Genomic DNA, 12096 nt, shown 5'->3' on the forward strand with positions numbered 1-12096 from the left:
ACTAGCAAAGATGAGATATAAGATGGCAACTTCCCAATGAGATCCCTGTAAATAAACAAATGCACATGCTTATCACGTCTCTCTCACTGACCACCCAACTTTTTATTACAGGATGCAATGATGAGTACTATAAACATCCCCAGTAATAAACCTAAGAGCAGAATGATAAACAGCATCTAGGGCAGAAGCATGCCAATAAATCACAGCTCCATAAGTCATAATGGAAAGGGAAACAGCTTTAATAATCCTTTTACAACAAAACAGTTAATTTAGTTCTATATCTATATAAAACAAAGTTTTTTGTTGTTGTGTAATTAGATGAGAAGAATTTCTCCTTTTTTTTCTGTTCAAGGTATTTATATTCTGTAACTCTCTCAATGTTGCAGTGTTTCTCAAATGGGGGTACATGTACCCCCATTTGTGAGAACAACATAAACTTAGTTTTATGTGCATTCAGTACAAATTTAGTAAGCAAACCCCAAAACCAACCTCTGTATATGGATATTCAGTAGTGTTGTTGATCGATTCATGTCTAAATCTTGACATTTTAATGCAAAGTATTTGAATTCTACATATTGTGCTATAAATATGCATGGCAACTGCCCTCTACTGGTTGAAACCCGGCTACTGCAGATGAATTTTGCTATCTGGAGGCAGATGACGAATGTGATGGCAGCATTCGTTACCAACTAACGAAATTAAATTGCACTATAAGATATTGTGTTGTATAAATATTAGTATTTGTCAAATATTATTGTGTTTGCATTATATCGCTAGTTCTGACTAGCTCTCATAAACAAAAGCTACATCACAACTGACTTAGCTTGTCACTTCATCAATGCTGACTGAGAGATATAGTCCTGCGTACAAACCCTCTCTCCTTACGTGAATGTCACACAACAGTCTCCTTCAGTAGGTAATCGTGACACTATCAGTCCACTTTTACAAGTTGGATTAACAAGAGCTTAATGACAAATAATTACATTTTTATTGCTTTTGCTATGTACCAAATTATTAAATTTTTACATTAAACTTCTCAACTTAAAGGGCCAGTGTGTATCACGCGGCATCTAGTGGTGAAGTTGCAAATTGTAAACTACAGCGGCGACAAAACTTACGAAAGAGGTGAAGGGTCCAATCTACAGCCAGTATGTGTTTGTCCGTTACATGCTACTGTAGAAAAATTCAACATGGCAGACTCCGTCAAAGAGGACCAACTCACTTTGTAGATAAAAACAGCTAATTTTAAGACAACAAATGATTCTTATTTTCAGAACTTATTATACATGAATTATTATCATTAATTATTATTATTAAAATTATTACATTTTTGCCAAGATCCTCCTTAATGTTACACACTGAACCTTTAAAATAGAATATCATTTTATCTTCTTTTGTCACAAAACTTACTTGTTATTACACAAAGTGAACATCTTTTTAAACCAAGAAACATTTGTAATACATTTTTAAGTCGGTTTACATGGTTTTATTTGATAAAGATTTCCTGCTTTGGATGAGAAAAGGCGGAGGTATCAATCAAAGTCTTAATTTAAAGGCAATGTAAGAATGTGAATAAAGACATGAAATATGTTGACACTAGGTACAAAATGAAAACAACTTTTTAGAGCCGAGGACGTTGGTTGTTGAATCTCATCTCCAGTTCGTCAAATACTGACTCTTTGGTTACTAAAGCACCAATATATGACAACTTGGGAAGGAGACTCGACAATCAACTAGCTCTAGTTTGAATTAAACTGTCAAATAAGCTAGCAAGTATTTAAATCTCTCAGCAGCAGAATATCAGAGCAACGTAAATTACAATTACACATAACTAGATAATGCAGGCTAATTTGACCATTTCCTGATTGTCATTACCCAGCACCTAGGCCATGACAAATATGGAGAAGGACACAATAGATGGCGAGAAAGTAGTGAATTTATTATAGTGACCTAAACAACTGAGGTAATAAGTACAAATGTGGGTGTGTCAGTCAGTAACATCAGTAATGTAAATGTGGAGGTGTGAGCAATATGAGATGTAAATGTTGTCAAGTGAAAACAAAGAAATCAAACAAAAGCTGAGAAGGTGAGCAAGATTAGAATGAGAGAGAGCCAGAGCAAAACTGAGACTGGGCTTTAATCCTGTAGGAGCGCCTGACCCAGGTCCAAATCTGGTTTGCTGCTGATGGTACCTTCAGGGACACACAGGAGAAACAATAACTTGTTCACCACATCAGCATTTTGGGCAGGGATTGCTCAACTGTTATTGGACACAGAGCAAATTGTTAAATTTAATTGACAGTTTGTAAAATCGTGTCAATTATATTTTGTACCCTATGTGCACACACATGCGCCCATGGCAACCCTGAAACCACGGAGCCCCACCCAATATAACAGATCCTAATTTAACCTGTGTTTAGCTGCACAACAAACCATAACATCTGAAGTTGAAATTATAGCATAATAATTCGTCCTGTTGTAATAGCAAGAAAAATATGTAATTATTACTTGAAAATACCTTGTTATAACATGAAAACTATTATACATGTTGTCAAAAAGTCCACATGATGAAACATGGTGCTATAAAACTAGAATGTAAATCTACACAAAGTAGTTTAAAAATGCTTGAGTTTGATTTAAACATAGTGACCCCTTAAAGGACCAATTTGAGGAATTTAGTGGCATCTAGCGGTGTAGTTGCCAATTGCAATACTTTTGCCTCACCCTCCCATTCCAAGTGTACAGGAGAAACTACAGTGGCCATGGAACTCGTAAAAATTAAAACATGAAATGCCATATCTAGAGACCTGTTTGTCCTGGACTACTGTAGAAACATTAAGGTTCAACATGGCGGACTCTGTATAAGAGGACCCGCTCCCTCTACACACACTAATGAGCTTTAAATTATGAAGTTGTACTGCATTTGTAATCACAATGTGGGTTAAATATGTCACATGTTACTTCAGGGGCAGAAGGACCAGAACTGAGGTAGTTGAGATAGATAGATAGATAGATAGATAGATAGATAGATAGATAGATAGATAGATAGATAGATAGATAGATAGATAGATAGATAGATCTGGTAACAGGTGGAGATGACTGAGATGAGTTTTAAACAGATGGATGGACAGTTTTTTCCACCACAGACGCAACGACGATATCTGGATCAGTCGTTCAAACACTTCTAACTATATAACCGCTACTCCACAAACTACATTACTGTCTTGTGTTGCTGGTTTCTTAAACCCACATTGGATGTATGAATGTCAGCAGTTGTTTAAAAAAATGGGTGGAACGTTCTGTCCTCCACCAGAGAGTGCGAGAGGTTTCTCAGTTCTCTAGGGTGGAAGACTGTCTTGTATCCGAGGAGCTTGAAAAGCGGTTGGCAAACAGTCTGAGTGTGAACCACCATGTCGAAGGACAGCTTCACCCTCCAGTTCTCCGCATTAGCAGCAGAGTCCCGAACTGTGGTGAACTTCTGCCGGGATGACAGATCACTGCTGCCCCGGGTGTTGTTGATGATCCAATCCTCCACACTGCGGTGCAGAACCAGGCCGAGGAAGCTGTAGAGCTCCCTGGTCTTCTGGAGAGGAAACCTGGCCAAGTCCTCATACCTAACCAAGGAAAGGGAAGTAAAAAATAAGCCATTTGTTAGTACCTATGACTCAGGAATTATACCACGGCCAACGGCCAGTGCTACGGATGCCCCTTCTGAAATTAACTATGCACATGGACAGTTTGGTATTGCCCTGTTTGGAACTGGATGTTGTGCCCTTAAAATTGTTGGGTCTCTGTAAATAATACGGTTGATGTTGTGTAGCGTTAACAGAGAGCTAGTTTGGTTCCTTCAGTCAGCCATACAGTGTGTAGATGAGCTCAGGTTGCAGTAGAATAGTAACTGTGTGTGTGTGTGTTTGCTGCCAAAGAAAAGAAATAAAGTCGCTGTTTATGTAATTTTACTTCAGCGTCTTCTTGGACTCTACACATTAGAGTGAAAAGCTAACGCTAACTAGTGTTAGTTAGATCCATGAGTCACCCAAATACGTTTTGGAGCTGAAAGCCATGGGTCAAACACATTCAATCTGTGTTGGAGCCATTTTTTATGTTTAATATTGGGTGGCGCTGTGAGTAGCCATCTATTTTAGGTTTAGACTAATTGGTTCAGGTGTAGCGCACAGTGAGGCATATGGTTCTTAACCGTGTGTAGGTTGAGATTTCTTTTGTTATTTTTTTGTCCTCCTGCTGACTGACAGACACAACTGGCTTACAAAGTGAACTCCAATATTATCCTTTTGTCCTTCTCACCTAAGCAGAATGTAGCGCCCTCTGAGCCAGGCAGGTCTGGCCAGGCCCGTGGACACAGACCTGAGGAAGTCCTCACACACTGTGTTAATCTGTCCCAGGTCCAGGTTGTGGGGTCGCCGACCAGTCGCCCTCCACAGACGCCACAGCCGGTAAGTGTCTCGAAATGTCTCAATACGAGATGCCAGGATGCCGCGGGGATCTCGAACAAGCTGGACCACCTGGTGATGATGAACATCAGGAATACACTGTGGTCAGCAACAGTACAGATGATCCCCAGCTCCTCCCGCCACATGTCAAAGTATCCTTGAGCAAGATACTGAACCTCGAATTGCTTCCAATGCTGTAAATTGGTGTGTGCCACTGCAGTTAGTCTGCGGATCGGGCGGGCTGAGTTATCAAAATGAAGACTCCTGATAATGTGTGTTCCCCCTAAACCCAAAGCGGATTTTTGCCATGGTGCGTGTGTACTTAATTTGGCTTACTATGGCGGTCGGAGCCCCAAATAAACAGATTTTGCTATGATTTAATTGCAGTAAACAGATCTAACTATGGCTATAGAATTTGTCAGGTCTGTCCGCAAGACTACGAGCAAACATGGCTATGCTAACTTATAACGTATTTGCAGCTCTTACCAGGTAGTCCAACTTCCTCTCTGACACAGAGCAATCTCCTTTTTGTGTCTTTGCGTTGACTTTGTATGAAATCTACTCATGCAAATAATTGCATTTGGTGGGAACACACCATAAATCCATCAGAGCTGTCTAAAAAAATATTTCAGAAGAGGTGTGAAAAGGGCACAAAAGGCAGTGCCCTAAATCCAATAAAACAATGGGATTCATGATTTCCCCTAACCGACCCCATTAGCTTGGGGCTAGAAAAGATTTTTATCACTATTCTACTAGGAATTTAAGTATTACATTTTTGCCATTGCCAGCTACACAGATCCAGTCCAGCATTAGGAGCACTACGAGGAGCCAGAGGAACCTGCTTTTTTCACAGATTATCTTTCTTATGTACTACTGTCAGGATATAGTGAAAGTCTAGCAAAAAATATTTTCATAGCAGTTACCTGCTAGTAAGTTAACTGCAGCTTTAATGTTAAATTTAAATATTCAAATTTTATTCAAACTTGAGGATTTCTAGAGTAGCTGAGCTGTTGGGTGGAGAGTGTCTGTTTTTCTGATTCAGTGTGTGTTGGAGTAACAACACTGCCAGTGTATAAAGCCGTTGATGCCTGTAGTCTCATCTAGGGTAACACTCACTCACTGCCACTGCTTCATTGTCCTTGAAATATCTAGATAAATCTAGGACACTCTAAGTTGCCTGTTGGTGCACTACTGCTCATGTCCCACTTCTGATAAGGTATGTGGGTTTTATTGCATGTTTGTTCTTGATTTAGCTTAAACGCATATGAATCACAGCATTTAATAATGCCTTCCTGCCAGTACCCAGTTGGATTTGTTTGCCATTCTTTATCTAAATTAGCTGATTCATGTAACAGATGTTAAATATAGTATAGCTGTGTGTCCTTTTAATTTGAAATGTTTTTGTTCAGGGTTCAGCATTCATGTTAGTTTTCTGAAATGTACTTGCCCAAAGTCAATTCTTACCTGCCCCCATACCCCGTTTTATCCACCTTGCTCTCAGACTTGATGTTTCGCCTACATCCTCTAATGCTACCCAATTCAATTCTGTGGTTTGGGCTCAGTTCAGGCTTGCACAGAATTTGGCTCAGGTTGGGCCCCATTTTTTGTGCACCATTAAAGCTCTAATGAGAAGGAAGTGAGATGGCTCACTCCTTAGCTACTTCCATCATCAGCTCTGAAAAAACAATGTGTTTTCTTTTTTTTTCACGGCAAGTGAATGGCTAGATTTACTAGACCGACATTGGCATTTTACTTGACCCAGGCAAATAAAATGTACTTGCACTTTACATACAGCACTTGTACAAGATGCTTAGCTGACCAGGTCAATGCAGTCACACTCATTACATCAGAGTGACTTTAGCAAAGGCTACTGGCACAGCACTGCCACTGTATATTATGTTTCCACGTGTCTGCACGCGTGTTTAGAGGGACTGTGGTCGTTGTCGCCACATATTTAATCAATACCAATTTAGAACTGCATTGATTGGTCATCTAACCTTCCATCATCCAGCACTCAGCTTGTGAATAGCTGTAAAATCCAGGCTCTGTGGTGCCACACTGACCAGTCAATACAGACCAAACACAAATAATCAGCTGTTCACTACATCTAGGTATAGCTATTGAAGGTTGTTGTGCTGCCCCAACCACTAAACTAGTGTGTAATTACTGGTGGAAGTCTAGCTGTGGTGAGCTTTGGATCAAGATGCAGAATAGGCTAAAAAGTCAGATATCAATATTCCAACATTCTTTTTTCATATAGCTGAAAAGCAGTCCTTAATACGTCTCAATGACAAACAATTTAAGTTTCAATATATTTGGGCCCTTTCTGAAGGATATTGAAGAAGACGGGACCACCTTGAGATACCTCTCCATGTAGGTTGTAGTGTTTAATATACCATTATCCCTTCATGCCTGATTACCCTTATTATATCCAATTGTATAAACCTTCTTGATCTGAATGGACAAAGACTGTAATACTGAAATTAATTTTATATTAAATAAAATAATAATAATAATAATAATAATAATAATAATAATAGTTGTAACTATTTCTCTACCTTGAGGTTGAGTCTTGGGTCCTCAATCAGCGCTCTGAGGTCACTGATTTGGGGAATCCGGACCGTCTTGATGGCTGCGTGGCGCATTGCTCTACAGGCATCAGCAGCCAGTGACACATTGAGCGGCCCACACCTCCTCGCACACTCCCCCTCATCAGCCAGCACCAGGCTCTGCACCTCTCGACCCAGAGGAGCCTCACATACAGGGGGGGAGCACAGAGACCGGCCTAAAGACAGGACAAGAAACTGTAACACAGCAACAATGCATTGCCAAACCAGCGACATACATATAACAGGACTGTATCCATTTGCATTACGTAAAAGAAAGCAGGACAAAGTGCTAAGTCATGTCCCTTACTAGCTCCTCGTCTGAACAGCTTGTCTGTGGAGTGGTTGGCAGGACGGGGCCGTATGTAACTTTCCAGACTGTTGAGGTGACAGTGGTACAGGGACCTCAACAGGTCTCTGGCCGCTCCCAGCATCACCCTCCTCTCAGCCAGGTTCCGACTCTGTGCCAGCCGAGGAAGCACAGCTAACTGGACATGGTACAGAGGCTCAAACAGGTAGAAGACCTTGGATATGAAAAATTATCAAAGACAATATATGAGAGTTATTAAACTTCCACACATATAAACCTAGAATTTTTAGGTGCAGTCAATGAAGGTTTTGTGCCTCTTTGGACAAAATAACCAATATCATATTGTCACATTTTACAGATCAAGTGCCTCACTGGTTGCTGCGCTGTCTAAACAGGCACTGTCACCCCAGCTCTGTGCAAGGGATGCTCAAACCCCCAAAGCCTCTGAAATACTGGCCGTGCACTCTGCAATTCAGATTCTTTTTTTGCAACCTTGCTTCGCTGCAGCTAATGATCAATTGAAACGTCTGTCTGTATTATATCAGTTCTAGTTGCAGTAGGTAACTTTTATAAAAATAACTTTTTGTCATATTTGCTGAAACTTTCACTTCATCCTGACAGCAGTATATGAGACAGATAATCTGTGAAGAAATCAGGTTCTGCTTTGGGTTGGAGGCTTGAAGATAGCTGATCGTCACATTCCCAGAGTCCCAAAGTGTTTTTATTTGACGACTGTATTTGGGAATAAGACTCAACAATCAACTGTCTTCCTTGGCTCTGATTGGTTGTTATCATTCAGGGCCAGTGTAATCTTGCAAATACCATTAGGAGCACTCGGAGGAACCATAGGAACCCCGATTTCTTCACAAATGATATGTCTGTTTTTAAAAAAATAGAAATGACCAACTTTATTGCATGCTTTAACTGTTTAACCGTGCAGTCATTAGCAAGTAACAGAAAAAAGTATATTCAAGTTCAGCGTTTTTGAAATGTCAAAAAGTATTCCTGATGTTTTTAGATGATAATTTGATACAGGTCACATGTATTACATTCTAACCTCTGGATGTTGGTTAAACAGCTGACCCACGAAGGAGGATCCGCTCCGTGTGGTGGCCAGAATGAGAATGTGGGTTCTCTTGTTTGCACTGTCGGAGGGGAGGGAGACAGAGGGGGAGGAGGAAGAGGTGTGGGAGAGGATCTCATCACAGCCTTGGTCCGAACCCTCGAGTGTCTCCTGGCCCAGTCGTGTCAGATCTTTGAGGCTGCAGTTGACGGCGTGGCCCGTGAGTGCCAGGCCCAAAGATTTGGTGGAAAAGGTGCGGATGGCTGTGTACTGGATGGCTATGGAGGCTAATGCTAGCAGCACCATGGACTTCCAACAACACTGCATGGTGGCTGGGCAGATGCATCAGGAAGCCACAGCACTGTCTGTCAGACAAGGGGTCAAAGACAGAAAGACATAAGGACAGGAGACAAAGAGATATTAAGACTGACGTCTTGTTTTCATTGGTTCACTCTTACTGCTCTCATCAGCCTTGTTAAACCCTGATAAACCCAATGAACAGTCCCTGCCCAGCACCAACAGAAGACAAAGTTAGAGACTAGCTGGTGAACATCGGTGGAATTTAGAGATTTTTCGCAGGGTTTGGTGACGATCAAAAGAGAGCTAAATGTTGAGTGAATATTAGACTGTTATTTGAATGTTGCTCTGTGGCTGCTGGATGTCTAAATGGCTGTTAAAGTTTCTAAATGATTTGTGTACTTCCGGGGTAGCTTTAGCACGTCTCCAGTGGCTCCTTATGCTTTGGCAAAAATGATATGGAAATGGATAATGTTAACATTTTCATTGATCACTGTTGTAGGCCTAAGGTGATTGTTTCATGCTCCAGTTGTGTAGCCTTTAGACACGTGTGTGGACAGAGGGGACAACAAGTTTTTGGCTGTGTCTTAAATGACTTGCATGGATGATCCATTTGGTCCAATAACTACGGAAGCCCTAAAGAGCCATGTATTCATACATTTTATTTCCTCCGTTTTCCTGTGATAACGAGTTAATTAATTCGAGATCTCCAGATAACGACTGTGATATGATAACTGGGGTCAAATCAGCCGCACTTAAATTTACAGCGTGTTCACTTCCGGTTTTCAAAATAAAGGTATTAAGAACAGTAAGCTATTATTCAAACCTACATTTGAAAATAAAATATGTTACATTCAAGTTTTTCATGCGCCCATGATGAATACAAAACATACTTAATATCAAGCATTTCTACTGCACCAATTTGGAGAAATGCCAAAACAAAAGTTCCATATTTGTATCTCCAAGTGGCATCTTTTATTATATTTGAGGTACTGTAAAAACATATTGCTCAATAATTCCTGGCTATGGATGGTATATTTAACTTCTACACATATAAGAATACAAGTATACTTAATATCAAGCATTTTTACTGCACCAATTTGGAGAAATTCAACAATAAAATTCCACATTTGTACCTGCTTTTCCATTCAAGTTACCGGAGGGCTAAACTGGAAGTTAGCGGCTCGCCAGTGGAAGTGTCTAATGCTCATCCTCTATGGGCCACACCATGCAGAAGCACATGCATAAGATCTGGATAATCTGTTTGCAGCTCTGAGCAGCTTCCACAGGAATGAACGGAGCCTGCCGCCAACTCTGTCCAGTTCCTAATACAGCATTGAGATTAGCTACTTAGTCAGCTAGTCGGCTATTAGCTAACTTAAGATGTGATTACCCTGTATCTTATTTACTTTTGTAAATCTAATTGTATTTCCTTATTTTGTATATATATAATATATTATAATATATATATCTTTCTTATTGTTTGTATTTGTTTTTTGCCTTCTTTCTTAATTTATTTTTTAATATAATCTTTTTTAAATACTATTGTTATACCTGTAAAATCGATTTTGTTGTATTTTCTTTTAATTTTTATCATTGCATTCTATTTTTAAATCTACTTTATTTACTTTTATTCCATCTTATAATTGTCTTGTCAGTCTGTGAAGCACTTCGAACTGCACTAAACAGTAATGTGCTATACAAATGCAGTTTGATTAAGACAATTATTTTTTTATATTCATGAAATGTTATGTTCAAATATGCAAATGAGTCATTATCTATCGCTAACTTTTGTTGAATTTTGGAGAAATCATATGCAAACCGACAAAGTCCAGTAAAATAAACACGGTAATGGGAATTTAGGGCGTTTCTCTCTGAAAGAAGACATGTTATGGAAGTAAAATAGCTCAGAAACTCAAAGTTGACCAGTGTCTGTGTAAATCCATCTATCTAGATTAAATAATCCAGTGACAGCACTAGGCTACATATTAGCACAACATTGCACCAGCTCACCCAGAGATTCCTGCCAGCTGTAACGATGCCTTTCTTCACAATGCCGCTAAATATCAGCAGACCCTTACTGTCGGGGTCCGCAGGCCCTTCATCCCTGCACACAGACACCGATACCGCCCCGGGGCCTGACGGTACCTTTATTTACCTCTCATCGGTGTTTTATCCGTCAGCAGCAGGAGGCGGCGGGCTGATGGAGGCATGATGCTGATGATGCTGATGATGGTGATGATGATGCTGATGCTGTGTGGCTCCTCCAGTCTGCGCCTGTCTGCGATGATCCACACAGGGAGGATAAGGAGGACATGACGCTGCGGACAGGAGACGATCTAAAACCTAAAAAGGAATGATTCATTAAACGCGACGGCCGACAGTCACATCCAAATCAACAGGCTGCTGGACTGCTACATAGGGGAACAGTACAGGTTTCACTGCTACCGCTCTTCATCGTCTCTCTCTTCCTCTTCTACCTTTACCCCCGCCCCCTCACATTCCTGATGTAGGACATTAAAAGATAGCCCTTTAAATGTCATAATCATAAAATAATAATTTAAAAATATACATATATAGCCTAATAATAATAATAATTTGTTTTTTGTTTTTTGTCTGTCTGATTCCCAGCTTCTGAAATATTGATGCTAGGAATGAGACTCATCTATCAACTATCTTCAAGCCTCCAACCCAAAGTTCTCTTCTCGTTCTCGGCTAGAAGTCAGGGGAACCTGATTTTTTTACTGTCAGGATATAGTGAAACTTTCAGCATATATAACAAATTACTATTTTTCACCTACTGCAGCTTTAAAATAATTAGAATTACAACATCTGATCAGATGTTATCATTCTTCTTCTTATTATTATTATTATTATTATTATTATTATTTTGACATTTAAAGAGTTCTCTTTAAATGTCCTGCAGGAATGTGTTTTATAAGTTACCTACTGCAGCTTTAAGGTTCACACAGCTGTATACCACACATACTCATAAAATGCAATAAATATAAGAGAGGGAATGGCTCAAAGGATCAGGAAGCCAGGTAGAGTTAAGGTATAGCTAAGTCAGGGTAGTTAAGTTGGGTGAGGGTTTTCTTTTGTAAATTCTTTACATCTTATGTTTGTCTACTTGTTACTAAGTTAAAACCCATGTCTGCATACTCCGGTAGAGTAGATGGCAGTGTGCACCTTCAAAGTAAATGATTGCAATCTGCTATAAAATAAAAAGAAGGAGAAGAAGAGAGGCAGATGAAGAATAAACCTCTTCCTGATCACACCTAGAAGTGTATATTAGACAGGGTGGCTAAAAGAGCACCAAATATGAACATTGGATTTGGAAAAGGGGAAGGTAAAGCAATAATTAAAAAG

The 12096-nt window shown here is 39.8% G+C and overlaps 1 protein-coding gene across 2 annotated transcripts; it reads right to left on the reverse strand.

Annotated features, from left to right (window-relative positions):
- Nucleotides 1-965: 965 nt before the first annotated feature.
- Nucleotides 966-11518, reverse strand: chst1 (carbohydrate (keratan sulfate Gal-6) sulfotransferase 1). 2 transcript variants are annotated; one of them, XM_051383274.1, is made up of 6 exons: nt 10741-11518; nt 8425-8795; nt 7368-7581; nt 7010-7236; nt 4306-4523; nt 966-3614 (listed from the first exon to the last, which is right to left on the reverse strand). In XM_051383274.1, the coding sequence occupies exons 2-6, from the start codon at nt 8755-8757 to the stop codon at nt 3278-3280; spliced, it is 1329 nt and encodes a 442-aa protein (XP_051239234.1). In that variant the 5' UTR covers nt 8758-8795; nt 10741-11518; the 3' UTR covers nt 966-3277. The 2 variants fall into 2 exon arrangements, with proteins under 2 accessions (XP_051239234.1, XP_051239233.1); XM_051383273.1 differs by having other exon boundaries at nt 10886-11517.
- Between the last annotated feature and the right edge of the window lie 578 nt (nt 11519-12096).

The sequence above is a fragment of the Dicentrarchus labrax genome, unplaced genomic scaffold (assembly GCF_905237075.1).
Source record: "Dicentrarchus labrax unplaced genomic scaffold, dlabrax2021, whole genome shotgun sequence".
Taxonomy (NCBI): Eukaryota; Metazoa; Chordata; class Actinopteri; family Moronidae; genus Dicentrarchus; species Dicentrarchus labrax.

What these genes read in the sequence shown, in the direction of transcription:
- chst1 (XM_051383274.1), bottom strand. Translation starts at nt 8,757, where the DNA reads ATGCAGTGTTGTTGGAAGTCCATGGTGCTGCTAGCATTAGCCTCCATA. An exon ending in GCTGTTCAGACGAGGAGCTA is followed by an intron (nt 7,237 to 7,367) that starts GTAAGGGACATG and finishes TCCTGTCTTTAG; the next exon opens with GCCGGTCTCTGTGCTCCCCC. An exon ending in GGGCGCTACATTCTGCTTAG is followed by an intron (nt 3,615 to 4,305) that starts GTGAGAAGGACA and finishes TTCCTTGGTTAG; the next exon opens with GTATGAGGACTTGGCCAGGT.